At 31.8% G+C, this 21,486-nt stretch overlaps 1 protein-coding gene and 1 long non-coding RNA gene across 2 annotated transcripts; both read right to left on the bottom strand.

Moving 5' to 3' along the window:
* Positions 1 to 10,483: 10,483 nt before the first annotated feature.
* Positions 10,484 to 16,224, bottom strand: LOC111695796 (uncharacterized). Its single transcript, XR_002763939.1, has 6 exons — positions 16,147 to 16,224; positions 13,839 to 13,914; positions 13,499 to 13,576; positions 12,765 to 12,837; positions 11,799 to 11,900; positions 10,484 to 10,547 (listed from the first exon to the last, which is right to left on the bottom strand). It is a non-coding gene; the product is annotated as an uncharacterized LOC111695796 (long non-coding RNA).
* Positions 16,225 to 16,522: 298 nt separating this feature from the next.
* On the bottom strand, positions 16,523 to 17,945 carry LOC111695791 (peptidylglycine alpha-hydroxylating monooxygenase-like). The gene is made up of 3 exons (XM_023465232.1): positions 17,845 to 17,945; positions 17,131 to 17,247; positions 16,523 to 16,614 (listed from the first exon to the last, which is right to left on the bottom strand). The coding sequence occupies exons 1-3, from the start codon at positions 17,933 to 17,935 to the stop codon at positions 16,523 to 16,525; spliced, it is 300 nt and encodes a 99-aa protein (XP_023321000.1). The 5' UTR covers positions 17,936 to 17,945.
* Positions 17,946 to 21,486: the final 3,541 nt, after the last annotated feature.

Genomic DNA, 21,486 nt, shown 5'->3' with positions numbered 1-21,486 from the left:
ATTATTATATTACACTGCATTATTATTATTATTATTATTATTATTATTATTATTATTATTTTTATTACCCATCGGACAATGAACTTTACACAAATTATGCAATTATGCAGTTAGTATGCAGTAAATGCCCTACTCCAATAAATCCTTTAAGACCCGTATCAATCCAGGTACAACTCAATTCCTCTTGTTGTTCTACGAGGCATACAAACTAATCAGTTCAATAACGCTTTACTATCATTGCCAATACAGACACGATCTATCTGAACCAATGCTTTACTATCAATGTCAATTCGGACATGATCTATCTGTACCAATGCTTCACTAGGACACAATCTATCTGTACCAATGCTTCACTATCAATGTCAATCCGGACATAATCTATCTATACCAGTTCCCTATCTATATCTATCTTTCCAGAAAGTGATTCAGGACGCTTCTCGTTTGCTAACCAAGAGGTAATTACTCCCACACCGTAATCAAAGTGAAGTCTAATACCAAATGAATGTTTTTTGGGTTCTAGGTTACAGATTAAGTTCAATAGACGCAACTACAAGTTTTGCGTCATTTTATATACCAACATAGTTAAGCTAATCACAATACAGGTTTTACATAGTTATTTACAGACGTAGTTAGGTTAGGTTAATAGCAATACAAGATTTGCATAGTTACTGATAAGTTCATTTAGATTTATAGACAATGTACAACGTAATTTATCTAGGTGTACAAATGGGATCTGCCACGGTATTTATTACAAGTAGACGAATAGACAAATGGGAATTAAGTGACACTTTTAAAGGGACTGTAGTCGAGATTTACATGTCCGATTCACAATGGTGCGTTTAAAGCTGATCTTTCAAGAAATTTTTCATTTTTCTTTATTTACTTTCAAAATGTTTTTTAAAGTTTTAGATTTAACAAACTTCGCAAAATTTTTAAAACTTTATAAAAAAATTGGTAGAAACTGAAAACATCAAAAGCCGTTGTTTCTCTTTATTTTACCCTGAAACTGTTTAAAGTGCATAAAGAATAATTTTTTCGGTCCTCAATCTCACTTCTTCATGTTCCAGACTACACTCGTAAGTCAATTATTTGTATTTTAGAAAATCTGTGATGTCTCGTCTCTGGTGTCTGGTGTCTTTAGTATAGAGTGTCTGGTGTCTATAGTATCAAGATTCTGGTGTCTAGTGTCTCTAGTGTCTCTAGTGTATCTAGTGTCTCTAGTGTGTCTAGTGTGTCTAGTGTGTCTAGTGTGTCTAGTGTGTCTAGTGTGTCTAGTGTGTCTAGTGTNCCTAAAAATCAAATTTTAGTATGCACTGATGCATTTTTTAATATTAAGATATGTTTCAAAGTATATAGTTTTTGAGTTTTTTTGGTGAAAACATTTAAAATCGAATTCACAGTTTGTAATATTAGAGATCTATTACAATGGGTTGCAAAGATATAGAGATTAGAAAAATAAAAAAAGATAATAGTGTGGCTAGTGTGTCTAGTGTGTCTAGTGTGTCTAGTGTGTCTAGTGTGTCCATTGTGCATAGCCTGTTTAGCGTGTCTAGCGTGTCTTAGTGTCTTTAGTGTCTATAGTGTCTAGTGTTTAGTGTCTAAAGTGTCTATTGTTTTGTGTCTAAAGTTACTAGTGTCTAGTGTCTAGTGTCTAGTTTCTAGTGTCTAGTTTCTTGTGTCTAGAGTCCAGTGTCTATAGTGGCTAGTGTCTAGTGTCAAGTGGCTAGTGTCTAGTGTCAAGTGGCTAGTGTCTAGCGTCCAGTGTCAATTGTTTAGTGTCTAGTTAATAGTGTCTAGTGAATAGTGTCTAGTTCTATAGTGTCTAGTGTCCAGTGGCTAGTGTCTAGTGTCTAGTAAATAGTGTCTTCTGTCTAGGGTTTATGGTCTGGTGTCAAGTGTTTTATTGATTTAAATTTGGGGAACAAAATTTTTCTAAGAATATGATTTTTTAGTTGAGTTTGCGTAATTTTAAATGTTTTTTTTTTTCTCTTATTTTCCTGTTCATTCCAAGGTCCAATAATTTTAGGCAGTGCTTAGAATCTGGCCGGATCTATTGAACCTGGATCTGGCGCTATAATATGCAGGGTTCAACGGATCCGGATACAAAAATATCCACCAAAATATCCACTAAAATATTCACCGAAAATCCCCCAAAATATCCACTTAATATCCATCAAAAAATCCACCAAAATATAGATACATCCAAAATATCCACCAAAAAAACCGCCGAAATATCCACCAATAATATTCACAAAAGATCCACCAAACAATAAAAAAAAAAGTATTCTCAAAATTATCCACCAAATTATCCACCAAAATATCAACCAAAAAATCCACCAAAATATTGGGGGAAAATGTTGTTTCTTAAAACTCACATCTTTAAGATAATCTAATGAGAAATTATGATATTTTAACAGAATTCTACAGTTGGAAATATCGAAGGTCTAAAGAAAACCAGAATTTGTTTTTGAGAAAAGAAATTAGAAAAATCCAGGTCTGCATTAAAATATGAAAGCACTAATTTAGGAGTGAAAACTTTAAACAAGTTCTTTTTAAACAGTATAAAAAACTGCATTAAAGAGCTATAAAATGCTAAATAGAAAATAGACAAAAACATTTTAAGTATGAGGTTATCTAGATACTATACATTAAATTCTAAGTATTCCAAAATAAATTTCTGTTAATTATACTTTTTTTTAGAAACCAGATTTTTTTTTTGTAAGAAAAGCAGAAGAAAGACAGAGTATTGTCATGAAAACCAGTTTTGGAACCCGGGTTTCACGAAAAGGTTAGGCATTTTTGTTATAAAATATAATTTTATTTCTTCCTTTTCCAGAGGGCAAAACTTAAATTTTTTTTTGAATTGAATTAGTAGCCATTGTCAGCCCATTCGGTCCAGCCGTTTAAACATATATATGAATGTATTTTTTATTATCTGGAGACTATCTGGAGACCATCTGGAGACTATCTGGAGACCATCTGGAGACTATCTGGAGACCATCTGGAGACTATCTGGAGACTATCTGGAGACCATCTGGAGACTATCTGGAGACTATCTGGAGACCATCTGGAGACTATCTGGAGACTATATGGAGACCATCTGGAGACGTTCAGGAGACTATCTGGAGACTATCTGGAGACTGTCTGGAGACTATCTGGAGACCATCTGGAGACTATCTGGAGACTATCTGGAGACTATCTGGTGACCATCTGGAGACTATCTGGAGACTATCTGGAGACCATCTGGAGACTATCTGGAGACTATCTGGGGACCATCTGGAGACTATCTGGAGACTATCTGGAGACTATCTGGAGACCATCTGGAGACTATCTGGAGACTAGCTGTCACAAATGCTTTTCAAAATCTGTTTGAAGAACTTAAACATTATAATAATGCAATTGCAAAATCATCTTAGAATTAAAAGAGAAAGATTAACATCAAAAGAATTCTCCGCAATTAAAGGGACCGACCACCTAATTTCAAGAGGATCTCCATCTAAAAAGTTTCATGTCCAAGTCATGACGGTAACTGAGTAGCAATGAGAGAGATATCCTCGTTTTTCTATCCTAAAACGCGTTAAATTCTGTCATTATTTGTCATTGTTGTGAATACATGCCACTCAATCTACTTAATTGTCCGAAAGCAGTGAAATTGTTTATGCAACTTAATATGCAACCTAATAATTCAAACTTATATAATTTGATCTGACAAATAGTTTGAAAAGGTCTGCGACATTGGGTTGCAAAGATATAGAGATTAGAAAAATAAAAAAAGATAATACTTTTATTTGTTTTAAAGGTTTAGCTTATGGTTTAAAATCCAGCTCAGTCCCTTTAATTTCAGAGTCTGATCTGACTCTGACTCTGGCATTTAGCCCTGCATTGTTGTATTATGTATACTGTAGACAAGATGCAAACTGCAACGATGATTTGGAAAAAAATAAGTCTAGAACTCAATGCCGAATTGGAGCCAAGATCTGTACACAGCAGTCCGGAGTTCTGGTTTATCTTTGCCACATTGCGAGCTGCGACCTAGTTTTTTTTGCAACCTAAATCTTTGCCACATTGCAATCTAAATTTTTGCATTATTGCACCCTAGATCTTTGCCAAACTGCAATTTAGATCTTTGCCACATTGAAACCTAGATTTTTACCTCATTGCAACTTAGATCTTTGCTACATTACAACCTAGATCTTTGTCACATTGCAACTTATATTTTTGCCACATTGCAACATAGATCTTTGTCAGATTGCAACCAAGATCTTTGCCCCATTGCAATCTAAATCTTTGCCACATTGCAATCAAGGTCTTTACCACATTGCAACCTAAATCTTTGCCGCATTACAACCTAGATAGTTGCCACATTGCACTCTAGATCTTTACCAATTTACAATTTATATCTTTGCCACATTGCAACCTAGATTTTTGCAACATTGCAATCTAAATCTTTGCCACATTGCAACCTAAATTTTTGCAACATTGCAATCTAAATCTTTGCCACATTGCAACCTAAATTTTTGCAACATTGCAATCTAAATCTTTGCCATATTGCAACCTAGATTTTTGCCACATTGCAACTTAGATCTTTGTCAGATTGCAACCTAGATCTTTGCCACATTGCAACCTAAATCTTTGCCGCATTGCAACCTAGATATTTTCCACATTGCACCCTAAATCTTTGCAAAATTGCAATTTAGATATTTGCCACATTCCATCCTAGATATTTGCAACATTAATACCTAAATCTTTGTCAGATTGCAACCTAGATCTTTGCCACATTGCAATCTAAATCTTTGCCTTATTGCACCCTAAATCTTTGCCAAATTGCAATTTAGATCTTTACCACATTGCAACCTAGATTTTTACCACATTGCAACTAAGATCTTTGCCACATTGAAACCTAGATATTTGCTACATTGCATCCTAGATATTTGCCACATTGCATCCTAGATATTTGCCACATTGAATCCTAGATATTTGCCACATTGCATCCTATATATTTACCACATTGCATCCTAGATATTTGCCACATTGCTACCAAGATCTTTGCCACATTTCAATATAGATCTTTGCCACATTTCAATATAGATCTTTACCACATTGCAACCTAGATATTTGCCACATTCCATCCTAGATATCTGCCACATTAAAACCTAAATCTTTGCCGCAATGCAACCTATTTTTTTGCCATTGCAGCCTAGATATAATTGCAACATTCCAACCTATATGTTGAAACTTGATTAGATTTGTATGTTTGTCATATTAATAAAACGTTTGCCCGATTATTTCAAACAATCTTAGATTCTGGTCTAAGGTTCTAGTATTTGCAAAGTGCCGATTGCAATTCTCTGACATTTGACATCTTAAAAAATACAGTTAATGATGCCACAGCCCACACTTAACTAGGAGAAATACTAAACAAGTCAAACAGAAATTTAACGACAGTGTGTTTAAAAAAAGGGACTAGATCGTCTTCTATTAACCGTACACAGTGATCCAACTAGGTATCAAAATATCATGCAAAAATTGAAAAAAAATGTTGCCAAGTTCTTCTTTAATTAGCTAAAGCTAAAAACGAGTGCTTTGAAGGTCTAAAATGTACAAGTCTAGTGCTACAAAAAAGTATAACCGAGATAAAAAATGAAAGAAAAAAGAAATGGGACACTGCGAAGTAGTCCTATTGATGCAACTTATTATTGCATTCTGGATCTTTAATTTACACTATTCTTCACAAAATCAGAACTATAGAAGAAAGACCATATTTTTCCCATCCTATGGTTTTTAAGATGTGGTCTGTCTTTTTTCACTTTTTGGAATTTATTTACAATAATTTTTTTCAATGTTTTTATAATTTTTTAAAATAGTTTTTGTAAAATAATTTCAAATGTTCATCAATCATCTTTTTTCTCCTTTCTCCTTCTGCATGTCCGCAGTTTCTTTTTTTCTTGCCTCCCTCGCACGTCCATTTATTGCACTGCTTTTGTACGAATTTTTACAAGTCGCCATCTTTGCGCCATTATAAGACAGTATAGGATCACTCTATCATTGTATCGATGTAGCCCTCTCTCAGTTCTTGTTTTGTTTTGATTACTTGTAATTGCAGCCCAGGGAGTAAGGAATAGAAGGGAGATAGATTTAACTGACGCGGTTCGCCCTACCATATGGTTATACATGCTTTGCAGACGGTACTTCATTTGTATAAGAAATATTTGTCTGATGTACAATTACCGCGTATACAATAACCTATTCTGAATATTTCATCTACAAATGGAGTACCCGTCTGCAAAGCATGTAAAATCATATGGTGGGGGAACCGCGTCAGTTTTATCTCCCTTCTATTCCTTACTCCCTGTTGCAGCCTCAGTGCTGAACATTCTGTCTACTTGCATGAGCTAGGTCACCACTTCTAGCACTTCAAGTTAGTTTCTTATTGAAGCTAGAGAGCAAAAGCTTGTATTTTCAAGTGAAATATGGGACTGTGTACACTGCACAATTGCTGTGTTTTATGTTCATCTTGAGGACGTACAACAGTTGACCTACAAGCATTCATAAACTGCAGTCTTAAATAATAGGATTTATTACAAACCAGCTAGTTAACAAATGTCTGTATCTCCTGTTTTTTTTGCTCTTAATTGATTGGCTGGCTTGCCGCGTCTAATTGTTGCGTTGTATTCCTGAATTGCGCATTGCCCCGTTTAAACTGTCAACTAGAGTTGCAGCTGCTACTGCACTCAACCACTAGACATTTTATAATATCATTATATAAAACAAAGAGTTTATAGCTTTATTGTTCAACTGGGGGCTTAAATAATGGCTGTTTCCAAACAAGAACTGAAAAAAACCGTACTTCAGAAAATTCATAAATCTTGATAACCAAGAATGCATGTTTGAAAGTTAATAAAATAAATTTTTTTTCACTTTTACAAATAAAAAATTATAAAGATAAATGTTTCAATGGCGCCTGAAAAGAAATTGTTTAGAGTTAAGTCCGCTCTAATAATAATTTTTTGCAGATTAATTGTAAGGAAAATATGATGTCCCCGTCCATATATCTTTGCAACCTACTGGCCTAACTCTATATTTGTGCATGGAGAATTCAAATAGTTTGACATATCAAAGATCTATGCCATAAGGTTGCAAAAATATGAAGAATTTTTACAGTCTCAATACAGCTGCATTCTGACGTCACAAGTGACAATTCAGTTTTTGTGTCCGACAAAATTATTAGTAATAGTGATAATTTTAGAACAAAGTGCTTATCTTACAGTAAAATAAGTGCAATTTTATGTGTTCTTTATTTTCTGTTTTTACACTTTTTTATCTAATCTTGGAAAACATGTCTGCAACTAACGTAAGAAAATTTTGTTTTCCTTGTTATATTTGACATTTGTGACGTCATGTATAATTGGTCTATTTCTCTGTTGCCACCTATTGTACTAGATTTTGGGGCAAGTAAAAATTTCCTTTGAAAAAAAGCTTACTTCTGTCATCTTCACAGTTGTCTAGAAGAAGAAATTACATAAGTAAGTTTTATCATTAAAATAATATTTAAATAATGGTTCAGTGCAACATGGGAGAAACTTAGAGGGACTGGTATGGCATGTTCTATTCTCAATAGTACTTTTTAAAACTAATTTTCTAATTAAGAATGAATGAGAAATACTTAATTTTCTACCTACAAATTAATTACTTTTAATTGTGGTTTCTCTATAAAAGACAATGAAAGAAAGAAATTGGAATCAACTTTTCTTAGAAAGAAAAACGCTGATATCTTCCTCAGCAACAAAGCTTAAAGTTATTTATCATATTCTTTACATTATTTATTTTCAATTTTCTTGTTTAAAAAATAATATATAAAAAAAACAATGCGACAAAATTTTACACTTTATATTAAAATGTTTGAAAAAGTCTGTATAGAGACGTACATTTTCTGGGAACTTTTATCAAAAGAGTGCCATCCTAGATTCACAACGGTATCATTTGAATGAATCTTTGACTCAGCAAAAAGGATAAAAAAAATCCTTTTGTTTCTTTCTGGAAATTGATTATGTCTTATAATGGCTTTTGAATCAAAGCGATTTTTTTGGATTTCATCCAGGTTTGGAACGCAATTTACCAAATTCCACATTTTTTAACGCAAAAACAAGAATAATAATATGATAAAAAAGATTAAAATTTACTGTTCTGAATCAGAATTAAGGGTTACTTGAAAAAGTTAGAAACTATCATGAATTGGGTTCATAAAAAGTTATTAAATAACCTGAGAAAAAGTATTCTTTTAAAGCCAAATGCTTAAGTGAACTAATTTTATTAATGCGTTTTAAAATTTGATATGTTTTAATGAGAGACAGTTTTGCGGCTTGCTACTGTAAGAAACTAGACAATGCATCTATTTTAATCATTTTCTGACAGCTCTACAACTTTGGTCTACCTTTCACCTTGAGGTTTATACGATACATTTCAAATTTACAAATATATTTATTTATATTACCCACAAAAAATTAGTCATTAAAGACGATTTTCGTCTCAAGTATCATTTTTTGTGACTAACCCTGTATATTCAATATAATTATCAAAAAAAACTTCAAAAATTTGTAAACCATTAAAAAATTCTTTTCATTTTAATGCAGTTATAGTGTCTACTGTTTGTACATTATAATTCAATTTTTATACATAATATTCTGAAATTACGGAAGACGACATTAATAGTTTCTGACGGAAATCTCTTATTTTGGATCACGTGTTAAGTAAGATTCTTTCGGAATATTTTCCAAACCAAATGTTTTCCAGGAAAATGTCGGAGGGCCGGGTTTGGTGCATTGCTGTCCTACGGCATCCAGAAGTCCTGTAGCCAAACCCTAAATAAATAAATGAATAAATGAATAAATGAATAAATGAATAAATGAATAAATGAATAAATGAATAAATGAATAAATGAATAAATGAATAAATGAATAAATGAATAATTGAATAACTGAACCTGTTCTAGTGTAAGATCTCCAAGATCTATAGAAAAATAAATAAACAGATCACACATCTCCATATGACTCGTTAAACCTTTAACCATAGATGAATAAATCTACAGAATATTCTAAGCCTTATTCTTTAATCAATTTACAATCCATTGGAGGCAATTGGAGGTATTGTTTGATCCATGTGGACAGAGAGGTGAAATAAACTCCAATAGGAGAACCTGGCATTATTCGACTAAAGATCAAACTGTTTTCGGTACTGTAGAGTATAAATGGGTCAAGTACATGGTTTGGCTTCCCCGCCCTTACTTCTATCAACAATTTCAAGTTTAAATTCTCCTTTTCATTAAATTTTCTTAATAAAACAACAAATATCGCAAATTTTCCATATAGGAAAAAATAGAAGGATTTCCTAAAAATTTCAAAATCGCCATTTTTTTCTTATTCACTTCAAATGTGACGCTTTGATGTTTATTCACTTCAAATGTGATGATTTGAAGTTTATTCAATTTCAAATGTGACGATTTGACGTTTATTCAACTTCAAATGTGACGCTTTGACGTTTATTCAATTTCAAATGTGACGCTTTGACGTTTATTTATATTTAACTTCAAATGTGATGCTTTGAAGTTTATTCAACTTCAAATGTAACGTTTTGACGTTTATTGCACAAACAATTAGAAACAGAGAAATCTTTGGAATTGAGTTTTTGACACAAGCTCTGAAATTCAAATAGTAATATCTTTGCAACTTATAGACGTATTTTAAACTATTAATTCTGTCAGATCAAATGATCTAAATTTGATATAAAAAGGAATGCTAGAAGATATATTTCTCTCGTTCCGGTCTATCGGAGAAGACATGAGTAAAAAATATTCACACAACCTCCTACCGGAGAAGAAAAAACATTCAACCTTCCCTTTAATTCTGATTATTTAGACTGTTAAACTGTTTGATTTTTTTCACCTGTATACTGTGAGGTTTTATCCACCCCCCCCCCATGAGATGCAGAAAATACTGCAATTGCTTCCCTATTTTGCAAATAAACGATATGTATTAATGATAAAGTGTGAATTTTTTTTAAACTAAGAAAAAAATTGAGTAACATTTTTAACAGAGAACTCCCAAGTTTTCATTGAAAACCCCAAGAAAAAAATTAAAAATTGTTTGAAAATGTTTAATGCACTTTTTGATATAAAACAAATATATTTGCATCATAAACAAACTGTGGAAAAAACTTTAGAAGGTGATGTTATAAGTACTTATATTACATCTAGTAATGATTTTATACATTTTTTACAAGAAATCTACTAAATTGAAAAGTGAAAAATTTCCAAGTTATCCNTATTTTTTACTCCGGTCTCCTCCGATAGACCGGAGCTAGATAAATATGCTGCTACTATCTTCCATGATTCATATGAAAGGTGTTTGCACCATCAGGTTACGAAGATAGGGAACAAAAAGTTTTACTTCCTTTATATTTACAGATATGAAGAATATATTCATCTTTTCCTTGAACTATTTCTCCTTCTCCTTCTGCATTCTCGAAAACACAACGTGATCCAATAAGATCTCCTAGACGCACAAAAAGCTTGTTTTCAGAACAATTTACAAAAAATCTGTTTTCCCTTTTTTTCCTGTTTTTAATAATCTTATTAAAATAAATTCTAGACTTTTGCGCTCTTTTTTATTAACAATTTGAGCTTTGAACGGTTGATTTTCAAGCCGCCTTTTTTTTTCTTCGAATACTCGATTCAATAAACAAAACTCTCAAATTGGTGGATTTCTCAATTTCTCAATTTCGCCAGAAACTTATTCCTGCAGGGGTAATGTTACTTGTCATAAAAAAGTTAAGGGCCTGATCAGTTCAGTTTTATCGTTTATTGAATACAGGGGGTATAACCTGAAACCTAAGCATTTCAGAAGTTGATTGAGACCTATAAGAGTTCTATCTGATGTTCCTGTCTCGAGAAAGTGATATAAAAATGTGTCAAAGGAATTGAGTCTTTGCAACAAACTCTGATTTTCTTATCTCAATATCTTTAGAACCCAATGTCGTAAACCTTTAATATTTCAAACTTATATTATTTGATCCAACAAAAGTCAAAGTTTGAAATGTCAAAGATTTGCGACGTTGGAATCCAAAGATATTGGGATTAGAAAATCAGAGTTTGTGACAAAAACTCAATTCCTTTATACGAAAGTCTGTGTAACATACATCCATATCACGTGATCAGAACTCCCACCAATGGCAGTGCAGTATACTGGTCATGTGATAGAGACGGAGACAAATGACAATAATACTGCACTGCCATTGGTGGGAACTCTGGTCATTTGATACCAACGTAAAAATAATATTATGAATTATATCAAATAAAAATGAAAAATTCAAATAATAATAGGAGCAAACCTAAGTTACTTTACAGTCCCTTTAAACGGTTGTTTATCTTTAACCCATTAGGTACCGGATTTTATTAATTTAAGCCGGGTCTGGAGACAGTTCAACCAAAGACGGTTCAACCACGGATCTTGAATTTGTGATTCAGGAATAGAAGTTCATGCCCTATAGAAGTATTTAAATCGAGGTTAGGTATAAGTTTAGCGACTTAGCTATTTTTTTCTGTACAAGTGGATCCACTCAACATTTAAACCAAGCTAAGAATATTCCCGTGGGTCTACCGAGTTCCCCAATCAAAATAAATTTCAGACAAATCGATCGTGCAGGATTCCTGATTGAACATACAAACAAACAGAGATTACTACTTTATGTATATATAGAAGCGCGCCAATACATCATCCCCTTTCTGAAAATACAAATTTTTTAACCTGGCTTTAATATTATTTTTTGTTGAACAGGAAGAAACTGTTGTGGGTTTTGAGGATTAGATCTTCCAATCTTAATCCATTCCTTATCTTCAATCTTCCATCCTTTAGAATAGAGAAATTAGAAAAACTAGGCTTGAAGAATGCTCCTTAAAAAAAAAAAACAATTTAAAAAGCTCTGATTGTAAAGGCCATTTTTATTCATTCTCAAATTTTGAGGGTTTTTCTATTTTAATTGGCGCATTTTCAAAAATAGTTACCGTAGCTATTTTTTCAGAGCTAAAAACCATCAATAGGGTCATGTAAGTTGTAATAAAAAATTTGGGCCCGATCGGTTCAGCCGTTTTGACATTATTTGGGTGAAAAACAAGTGGACTAACAGAGAGACTTTTTTACTATTCATATGTTTTTTTTATGATACCGCTTGGTACTTTTTTATGCTTTTTGTAGCTAGCAAACTTCTTGTTTCTAGCTTTAAAGAGAGTGACTGGTTAGGTATAGGCAAATAGATTATCAAGTACAATAGGGCAACAGAGAAATGGACCAATTATACATGACGTCACAAGTGTCAAATACAACAAGGAAGACAATATTCTCTCCCATTAGTTGACATGTTTTCCAAGATTAAATAAAAAAATGTAAAAACAGAAAATAAAGAACACAAAATTGCACTTATTTCACAGTAAGATAAACAAGCTTTATCATCACAAGTATTAGTAATAAAACTGTTGACACAAAATAATTGGTAATTTTATTCAGTCATCTGTTTCTACAAGATTTGATTCTCCCTCAGTTCAACTTGCATACCTGGCCAGTCACTCCCTGTATTTCAAAAGGAGTGTTTATGAAAATCCCGATTTTCGCACTAAAAAGTTGATTTGAAAAGTATTTTGGTCTATATTGATTTAATGTATCTCCATCTTGAAAAAAACTCTAAAGAACAATAAAATATAATATCTCAAGAATGACCTGAAACTAATCTGCCATGCTTATGAGTGTGTCCCAGGAAACCCCAGGGTTCAAGTTCTGCTGATCCTGATACCTTCAACCAATATTTATTGAAGGGAGTGTTCGCGAAAAATGAAAGGGGGTATGGGCTTATACGGCTAAAAATAAACGTTTTTTGATCGCTACTAATCTTACTTATAACGTTGATATTTCATAATATTTTTTTTATTTTTTATGATCTGATAGTTACTTTTGAACATTTATTCCTGTTTCGAGGATTTTTGATAATGAAGACGACATTTTCATTATTTTCCAGAAATGTTCGAAAATCCAGCGCCAGCGAAATATTATTTAAAAAAAAAACAAAATCAGAAATATTATGAAATATAAACTATATATGAATGCGTCGAAAAGTAATCGATGACTATTGGTTGTCATATCTGAATGATTTGTTTGGAATTAAATTGATCTGAAATTGTTGTGCTGTAAACCACATTGTGGAAGACGATGCCTGGCCGCCTTAAACAAGTTCCACAAGATTCAACGGAATGAGATAGAACGAATACGGGGCATTGTACTGACAAACATCTACACGTGTGATTTCGATATTGACTCTAGTTCTGAACCCTCTAGTAATAAGTTATAAGAAATATATATACTGGAAGTTATTTATGCGTTGTTATTTAGAGTCTGACTCACGTCCTCTATATAACATATTAATTTTTTGGTATTTTTTATTTATTTTGAATTTCTACCTGACATAATGAATCCCAGTATACTCTTGAGTTTGGAGGAATATGACCATGAACATGAAGAGAAAATACTCCTGCTATCTAAATTGCGTAATTTCAAGTGACAAACCCTATTTAAAATGGTTCCCTTGACAACTTTGTCTAATTAATCAATAAGCATGAATTAAACATCAACGTTCATGAATTTGAAAACTGATTGTCTTCAATTGTGATTCTCTACAAAAGTGACTTGCGCATTTCTACTGAAGGTAAACATACAAGAATTATTAGAATTAACCACTTTTAAATTCTAAAAATAAAAATTTGTTGTTTTTGGTATTTTTATTAATTTGAAATATTTTACCTTAGGGGTTGGTTCTCTTGAATAGGTAACAGTTACCCCACTCCAGTCTCCAATAGTTTTATCTATATTCTTAGAACTAAACAAACATATTTTTAGATATAAGTATAATTAAAGTATTATCTATATTCTTAGAACTAAACAAACATATTTTTAGATATAGTATAATTATAGTATTATCTATATTCTTAGCACTATACAAACATATTTTTAGATATAAGTATAATTATAGTATTATCTATATTCTTAGAACTATACAAACATATTTTTAGATATAGTATAATTATAGTATTATCTATATTCTTAGAACTATACAAACATATTTTTAGATATATTATTATCTATATTCTTAGAACTATACAAACATATTTTTTGTTATAGTATAATTATAGTATTATCTATATTCTTAGCACTATACAAACATATTTTAGATATAAGTATAATTAAAGTATTATCTATATTCTTAGCACTATACAAACATATTTTTAAATATAATTATAATTAAAGTATTATCTATATTCTTAGAACTAAACAAACATATTTTAGATATAAGTATAATTAAAGTATTATCTATATTCTTAGAACTATACAATTTACAAACATATTTTTAGTTATAAGTATAATTATAGTATTATCTATATTCTTAGAACTAAACAAACATATTTTTTAATATAAGTATAATTAAAGTATTATCTATATTCTTAGCACTATACAAACATATTTTAAATATAAGTATAATTATTATCTATATTCTTAGAACTAAACAAACATATTTTTTAATATAAGTATAATTAAAGTATTATCTATATTCTTAGCACTATACAAACATATTTTAAATATAAGTATAATTATAGTATTATCTATATTCTTAGAACTATACAAACATATTTTTAGATATAAGTATAATTATAGTATTATCTATATTCTTAGAACTAAACAAACATATTTTAAATATAAGTATAATTAAAGTATTATCTATAGTCTTAGAACTAAACAAACATATTTTAGATATAAGTATAATTATAGTATTATCTATATTCTTAGAACTAAACAAACATATTTTAGATATAAGTATAATTAAAGTATTATCTATATTCTTAGAACTATACAAACATATTTTTAGATATAAGTATAATTATAGTATTATCTATATTCTTAGAACTAAACAAACATATTTTAAATATAAGTATAATTAAAGTATTATCTATAGTCTTAGAACTAAACAAACATATTTTAGATATAAGTATAATTATAGTATTATCTATATTCTTAGAACTAAACAAACATATTTTAAATATAAGTATAATTAAAGTATTATCTATAGTCTTAGAACTAAACAAACATATTTTAGATATAAGTATAATTATAGTATTATCTATATTCTTAGAACTAAACAAACATATTTTAGATATAAGTATAATTAAAGTATTATCTATATTCTTAGCACTATACAAACATATTTTTAAATATAAGTATAATTAAAGTATTATCTATATTCTTAGAACTAAACAAACATATTTTAGATATAAGTATAATTAAAGTATTATCTATATTCTTAGAACTAAACAAACATATTTTTAAATATAAGTATAATTATAGTTTTATCTATATTTTTAGAACTATACAAACATATTTTTAGAAATAAGTATAATTATAGTTTTATCTATATTCTTAGCACTATACAAACTTATTTTTCCATTTAAGTATAATTAAGCTTGGGAATCCAGCTTTGCTAAGAAACTAGACTTTCATCCCATTCATTTTTAGCTTATAACTTCAGATACTTGATGCACTATTCTTATTCTAATCTAATTCTAATCACCATGTGTTTTTCTTGATGATTTAACTGATATGATAAACCTGTAGAACTATATGCTGAATAAGGGTGAAATATTTTCATGAAACACAAATCAAGTAGTTAATACAGTAGTTAATACTAGTAGTTAATACAGTAGTTAATACAGTAGTTAATACAGTAGTTAATACAGTAGTTAATACAGTAGTTAATACAGTAGTTAATACTACTGCAATTTTTTTAATTTAAGCAACATCTATTAAATCATTTTTCGGTAAAATCAAAACTGACTATAACAAACGGCTATTTATGGCCGAAAAACCGGTTATACAAGTGATTTTTTAATTTGTTCAAAATATGTCGATATGGTTATCAAAAGATCCGTCTTACAAAGCCTAATTCTACACAGCAAACGATTTGTAAAAATATTCAAAAACATGAAACATGTTTTCTCTAGTTTTTCAGCTTTTTCATCATTTATTTAACTTTATGCTGAACCCTACTCCTAATATTTACCTAATATAATGAACCTGTAGTACTATATGCTGAACCCTACTCCTTCCCCCAACCGGAAGTCCAACACCTTCCGGAAATTTTAACCCATCTGAATCCAAATAGATATAAATGACGAATGTCGAAAAAAAAATTAAATTTGAGTAATAACCAGAAAACTTTTTGTTTCATGACCGATCTTATTCCCGAAAATGGTCAGGAAACATTTTTAGAAGCACACCAATAAAAAATGCAAAAGTTCTAAGCATAATTTATGATCTAAAGAAAGCTAGAAGACTATAACTGAAAAGCATTCCTTTGTATTCTGTTTTATTAATTCAAATGAATTTCGAGATCCTTCTCTTAATAATGAAAGTTATAGGTTAGTGTTTTAATCTATCTATTTTCCTGCAGCAAGTGACCACATGAACAACGTCTGACTGGATTTAGAGCCTGGACAAGCTGAACCAGGAGACCGCAATCCTGCCTCTCCTACGGTTATAAGTCAGGGGAGGTTAGTTCGTAACCGGGATAATGACGCTTAATATCCAGGGATTAAAAGTCAGGGGAGGTTAGTTCGTAAACTGGAGAATGATGCTTAATATCCAGGGATTAAAAGTCAGGAGAAATTAGTTTGTAACCCGGAGAATGATGCTTAATGTCCAGGGATTAAAAGTCAGGGGAGGTTAGTTCAAAGTTGAGAATAGACGCCGATTTTATTCAGACTATTTTAGAAAATTTAAAGTGCTAATTTTAAATTGCTGATGGAATAAAATTGTTCAGATTACGATAATAATATATTTACATTTTTTATTGTTAAAAACTTCAAAAAGACGACTTTTAAATCCAAAGAAATATTCAAGGATATAAACACACTAGTGTTACTTAGTTTTTGAGTAAATTGTTGTTCAATCTTTTAACATCGAAAAATCTTAATACCAGGAAATGAGGAGCAAGGGGAGTAAAGTCTAAAAAGGGGAAATTACTGAGAAAGTGACAAAAACAAACCTAAACTCCCCCCGCAGTTCCAGAGGTTTGGTTCTCCAGGTTCAATATCTACAGGAGAATCACATCCAACCACCATCATATGATGTACAGTACTTTTCTCCGCATCAGGCTGGAAACCTACGGTACAAGAAATCAAATTAAAATCAGGTTTATATATGTACATTTTACCTGATCATTATTTTTTTTCAAAAAGCTAAGAATGAAATTTAGGGACAAATCAGGGACTTACGATAAGTTTTAGGGGCTTAATCTATGAAGTATATGAAGCCCTTTTCTGATATTGAGATTAAACCTAGAATTAGGTATTTATAGACGTACATACGTTGTGTAAAGTATTTTACACTTAACTGATAGTTAGATGTTTAGAGAGAGATTACATAGACTACTTAGTACAGCGACAGGACTTTACTTTAGAGGGTGTCCCACGAAACATGACAGATGCAAGACGAATTGGATGTCGTCTTCATGTCGTCAACCTACTTTCACATGTATGGTTCTTGAAACAATAACCACCTGCTAGTTTTGGATTTCCTAAATGTGGTCTGCCGTTTTTGTGCTGTCATTATCACTGGAGATATTAACAATTTCGTTTATTTTCAATTAAATTACTTAAATAAAACCAAAATTGTCGAAATATTAATAAAATTCTTCATATCTCTGTTCTATAAATGCTGTTATTGGATTGGACTTTACCTGTTATATAAAGGACTTTACCTGTTATATAAAGGACTTTATCTAACGAAACTTGAACTCCAGTACAAAGATAGGACTCGGAGTGAGGCAAGGACGGATTTACTCCAGGCATTAGAATCGGGAATTCTATCAAAAACAAATAATTTTTGCATTTCAAGAAAACACTGAATTTCATATCAAACCTAAGAGTAAAGGCCAAAGTAAAACAGAAAGAAAAGGAAAGAGATATTCAAGATTTTTCTTTAAAATTGAAAATTCAGAATTCTGGACAGAAAAACTTATTTTAAATTTTAATCAGTTGAAGGTCTAAAGAGTACTGTTGTGAATTGAACATTGCCCTATTCTATAAAGGACCGCTTGACAGAACTCTTTAGCATTTGTTGTCGTCTTCAAAATATAAAATCGTTCTCGTTGGATAATTTAATCAAAAGTTAGTTTTTTTCCTTCAGCTGAAGAGAATGAGAGGAATGAGAGAATCAGGATGAAGATAATAGTTTCCTGTTCTCCAACCATGATGATCACTTTTAGAAAACTGAAGGATTTTAAAACTGTAACTTGGATTACGGTTAAAGAGAAGTGAGATAGAAGACGACATTTTAAAATTTCTTAAGCTAAATTTTAATTTACCAACATGTGAATTCAGTGGCGAATTCGAAATCGTCTTTGTAAAGAATTAGCGTTGCGTTACCTAATTTCAAAGGTCAAAATAAAGTTACGTCTGTTGAAGTATATTCATGTAAACACCCCACAGGGGCGTACGAGGTAATTGTTTAGGGGGGCACAATTTGCGCGCGTGAGCTTGAAAAAAATATTTTGGGTCCCCCCCTTGGCAACATTGTGCCCCCCCTTAAAAACCCCCTTTTTGAAAATTTTTTTATACTTTTTAAAAAAATTTTCTTGCCCCCCCTGGAATTGTTTTGTTCACCATAAAAATACACCAAAAAGACTACATTTTGGGGTGTTACTACCCTTACAGAGTTTAAAAATTATTACTTTGCTTGAAAAACTAACTTTTTAACTTTATGAATTTATCACTTAACTCCATCACAGCTAACTAAATCAATAATCAAAGCATCATTAAAAATTATATTTACACTAATAAACGAAATTTCTTCTGAAATTTTTAGATATAATTTACTCAATCTACATATTCACCAACTCTCTTAAGCTTCAATTTTCTGTGATTTGCTTGCACAAACATTTCAATGATTTTCTCAGTAGAGAGCTCAGACAGCCTTATAGGGTGTAAAGCTATAAGTGCAAGATCGTTAAGTCTGCTCTCCGTCAATTAAGTACATCTTGTATAATGAAATATTCTCTTTAGAAGGCTAAAACTTTTCTCTCCTTGTTTTAACAGTGAATTTAGACAAATCCTTAGTCATTGTCATTGTCAGGTGTACTTTTTAAACGTTGTTTCCTTATAATTTTGTATTTTCCAGGGGGGGCAGGGGCGGCCCCGCTTGGAACTCCCAGGGGGGCCGAGAGGACTACTGCCCCCCCAGGTACTCCACTTTGCTTGGCCTCAGGAAGGGAAATGCAAGCAGATGTAATATTAAAAGAGCCTCTCCCATGTGTGCCCCCTCTCAGCCTCTCAGGGGGGGCACGCGTAGAGGGGGGCGGGCCCCCCCCCCTCGTACGCCACTGACACCACAAGACTGTTTTGTTATTCTGCAAACCATTGTATGATGTTCTTTAACATTTCTGTAAGATAAACAGTAAAGAGAAACAACTGTCCTGTTTGTATACACGAATTACTGTTATTATTAAGTACAAGAAAGTATGAAATAAAAACATGAACAAACAAATGCTGAACTCTAGCAGACCGATTATTGCTATCCTAGTAGGCATCGCAATACTAAATCAAAAAATTATATACAAAGACGATATCAAAATTGTCACTGAATTCCCATGTTTATTGGGACACCCCGCACAGATTTGAGACAAGTAGACATTTTATACAAGCAGACTTTAGACAAACGGACATTAAGACAAGCAAACTTTAGACAAACGGACATTGAGGCAAACAGACATTTGACAAGCGGACATTGAGACAAGCAGACATTGAGACATGCGGACATTAAGACTAAGCAGACATTGAGACAACGAGATTTGAGAGACATCCAGACAAGCATAACATACAACTTTAAAATGAAATAATTTTTTAGTGAAATTTTATTACTCGGTGTATTCCCAGAAGATGAAACTTTTGTGTTATAAATCTTGGAATCAAGTATTGATCTCCATTTTATGCTCATTTTAGGATTTATCGATATTCCGTGATGTTCATACGCTGCAGGAATAACTTTAATGAAGGAATTAAGCATTTATTCTCAAATCTAAAAATGCCCACATTGGATGTAGAGATCAAGAGTTCAAGATTAGCGATACTCAAAAGTTCCAAACTCAGTTCAAATATATGCACGCATAGTTTGTTGCGCTTTAACCATTTATTATTTTTATGTGCCACGTGTTTAACATTATTCACATTGTATGTTGGTTTCACGAGAGAGGGAGGGAAATGCCACCATGAGCCTATAAGAAATCTGTTCCGAACCCACTAGTTATGGAAATGGAAAATGATGGGTTTAGAATAATAATTAAGGCCGAGGGCCGGAGGGGCACAACATAAAGCAAGTTTAAAGTCCTGAACAAGATTTCTATCCAATTTATGATGAAATAACTTAAACATAGTTCTCGACAAATATATATTTTCTATTGCAAAAAATTGTCTTGTAAAAATTCAAATTAGCACACATAGTGAAGTTTTTATTTTATTGTGTACTTGCGGTAATGCGGTCTCTAAATGTAGAGAGTTTATGATGGAAATTAAGTATGTGCGAGGGGGGATGATATTTCTCTACCTGTGTGCTCACTTAGCTGTACTGTACACTTACAAGTTACAATCTAATATTAATATACTATAGGTTGGGCCAGAATCAACTTACATGGTGTCCCACATCAAATTAGACTGCGTCAATGGGTCTAAATTACAATTTGGGGGATAAATCAGATAATTTAAGAAGAATGAATCATTTCAAAAAACTCAATAAGGCTAATAAAAAAAATTTTTGGCAGAAAATGCTAGATTTTTTAAGTATTATGTGCGTATTTTGGCGTTAAAGATTGGAGATAATATAATATGATATGGGACGCTCTATACACTATAACCTCGTTGGTATGTACTATACCTAGATCAAGAAACACGTTGAAATTAAACTCGGAGATTTGACGAGACATAAAACTTCGCAACTATATAAATTCAAAATATTATGAATCAAAATGTTGTCATCTAGTTTGGAACACCAAGTATATATCCTAGATTTAGCTGCAAGTGCGTACACAGGATTTAAGCCAGGGTGGGGGGATGGCTAATTATTTTATAGTCACTAGTCAGTCTACTACATGTCCGCTATGTAGCCCATTGTAGTCTCGACTCAAGGACTATATAATATATTGTATCTCTTTATATAGTTCTGTATTACTTTCTAAAGTCCTGAGAAGTCTCCTGAGTCCTGAAGTAGTCCACCGCCCTCTTTACTCTCCCCCACCCCTCCTCTTTTAATGTAATCTCCCCCTGGTCTTCATTGAGGTTGCGGGAAGACATGCCAAACACTTGCATAATGCATATAGCTATTATTGTTTATCAAGTAGTGGGGGGGGGGG

This window comes from Eurytemora carolleeae, unplaced genomic scaffold (genome assembly GCF_000591075.1).
Source record: "Eurytemora carolleeae unplaced genomic scaffold, Eaff_2.0 scaffold76, whole genome shotgun sequence".
NCBI classification, from domain to species: domain Eukaryota; kingdom Metazoa; phylum Arthropoda; class Copepoda; order Calanoida; family Temoridae; genus Eurytemora; species Eurytemora carolleeae.
Note: the sequence above shows the minus strand (reverse complement) of the source record. Positions and strands in the feature narration are given on the sequence as shown.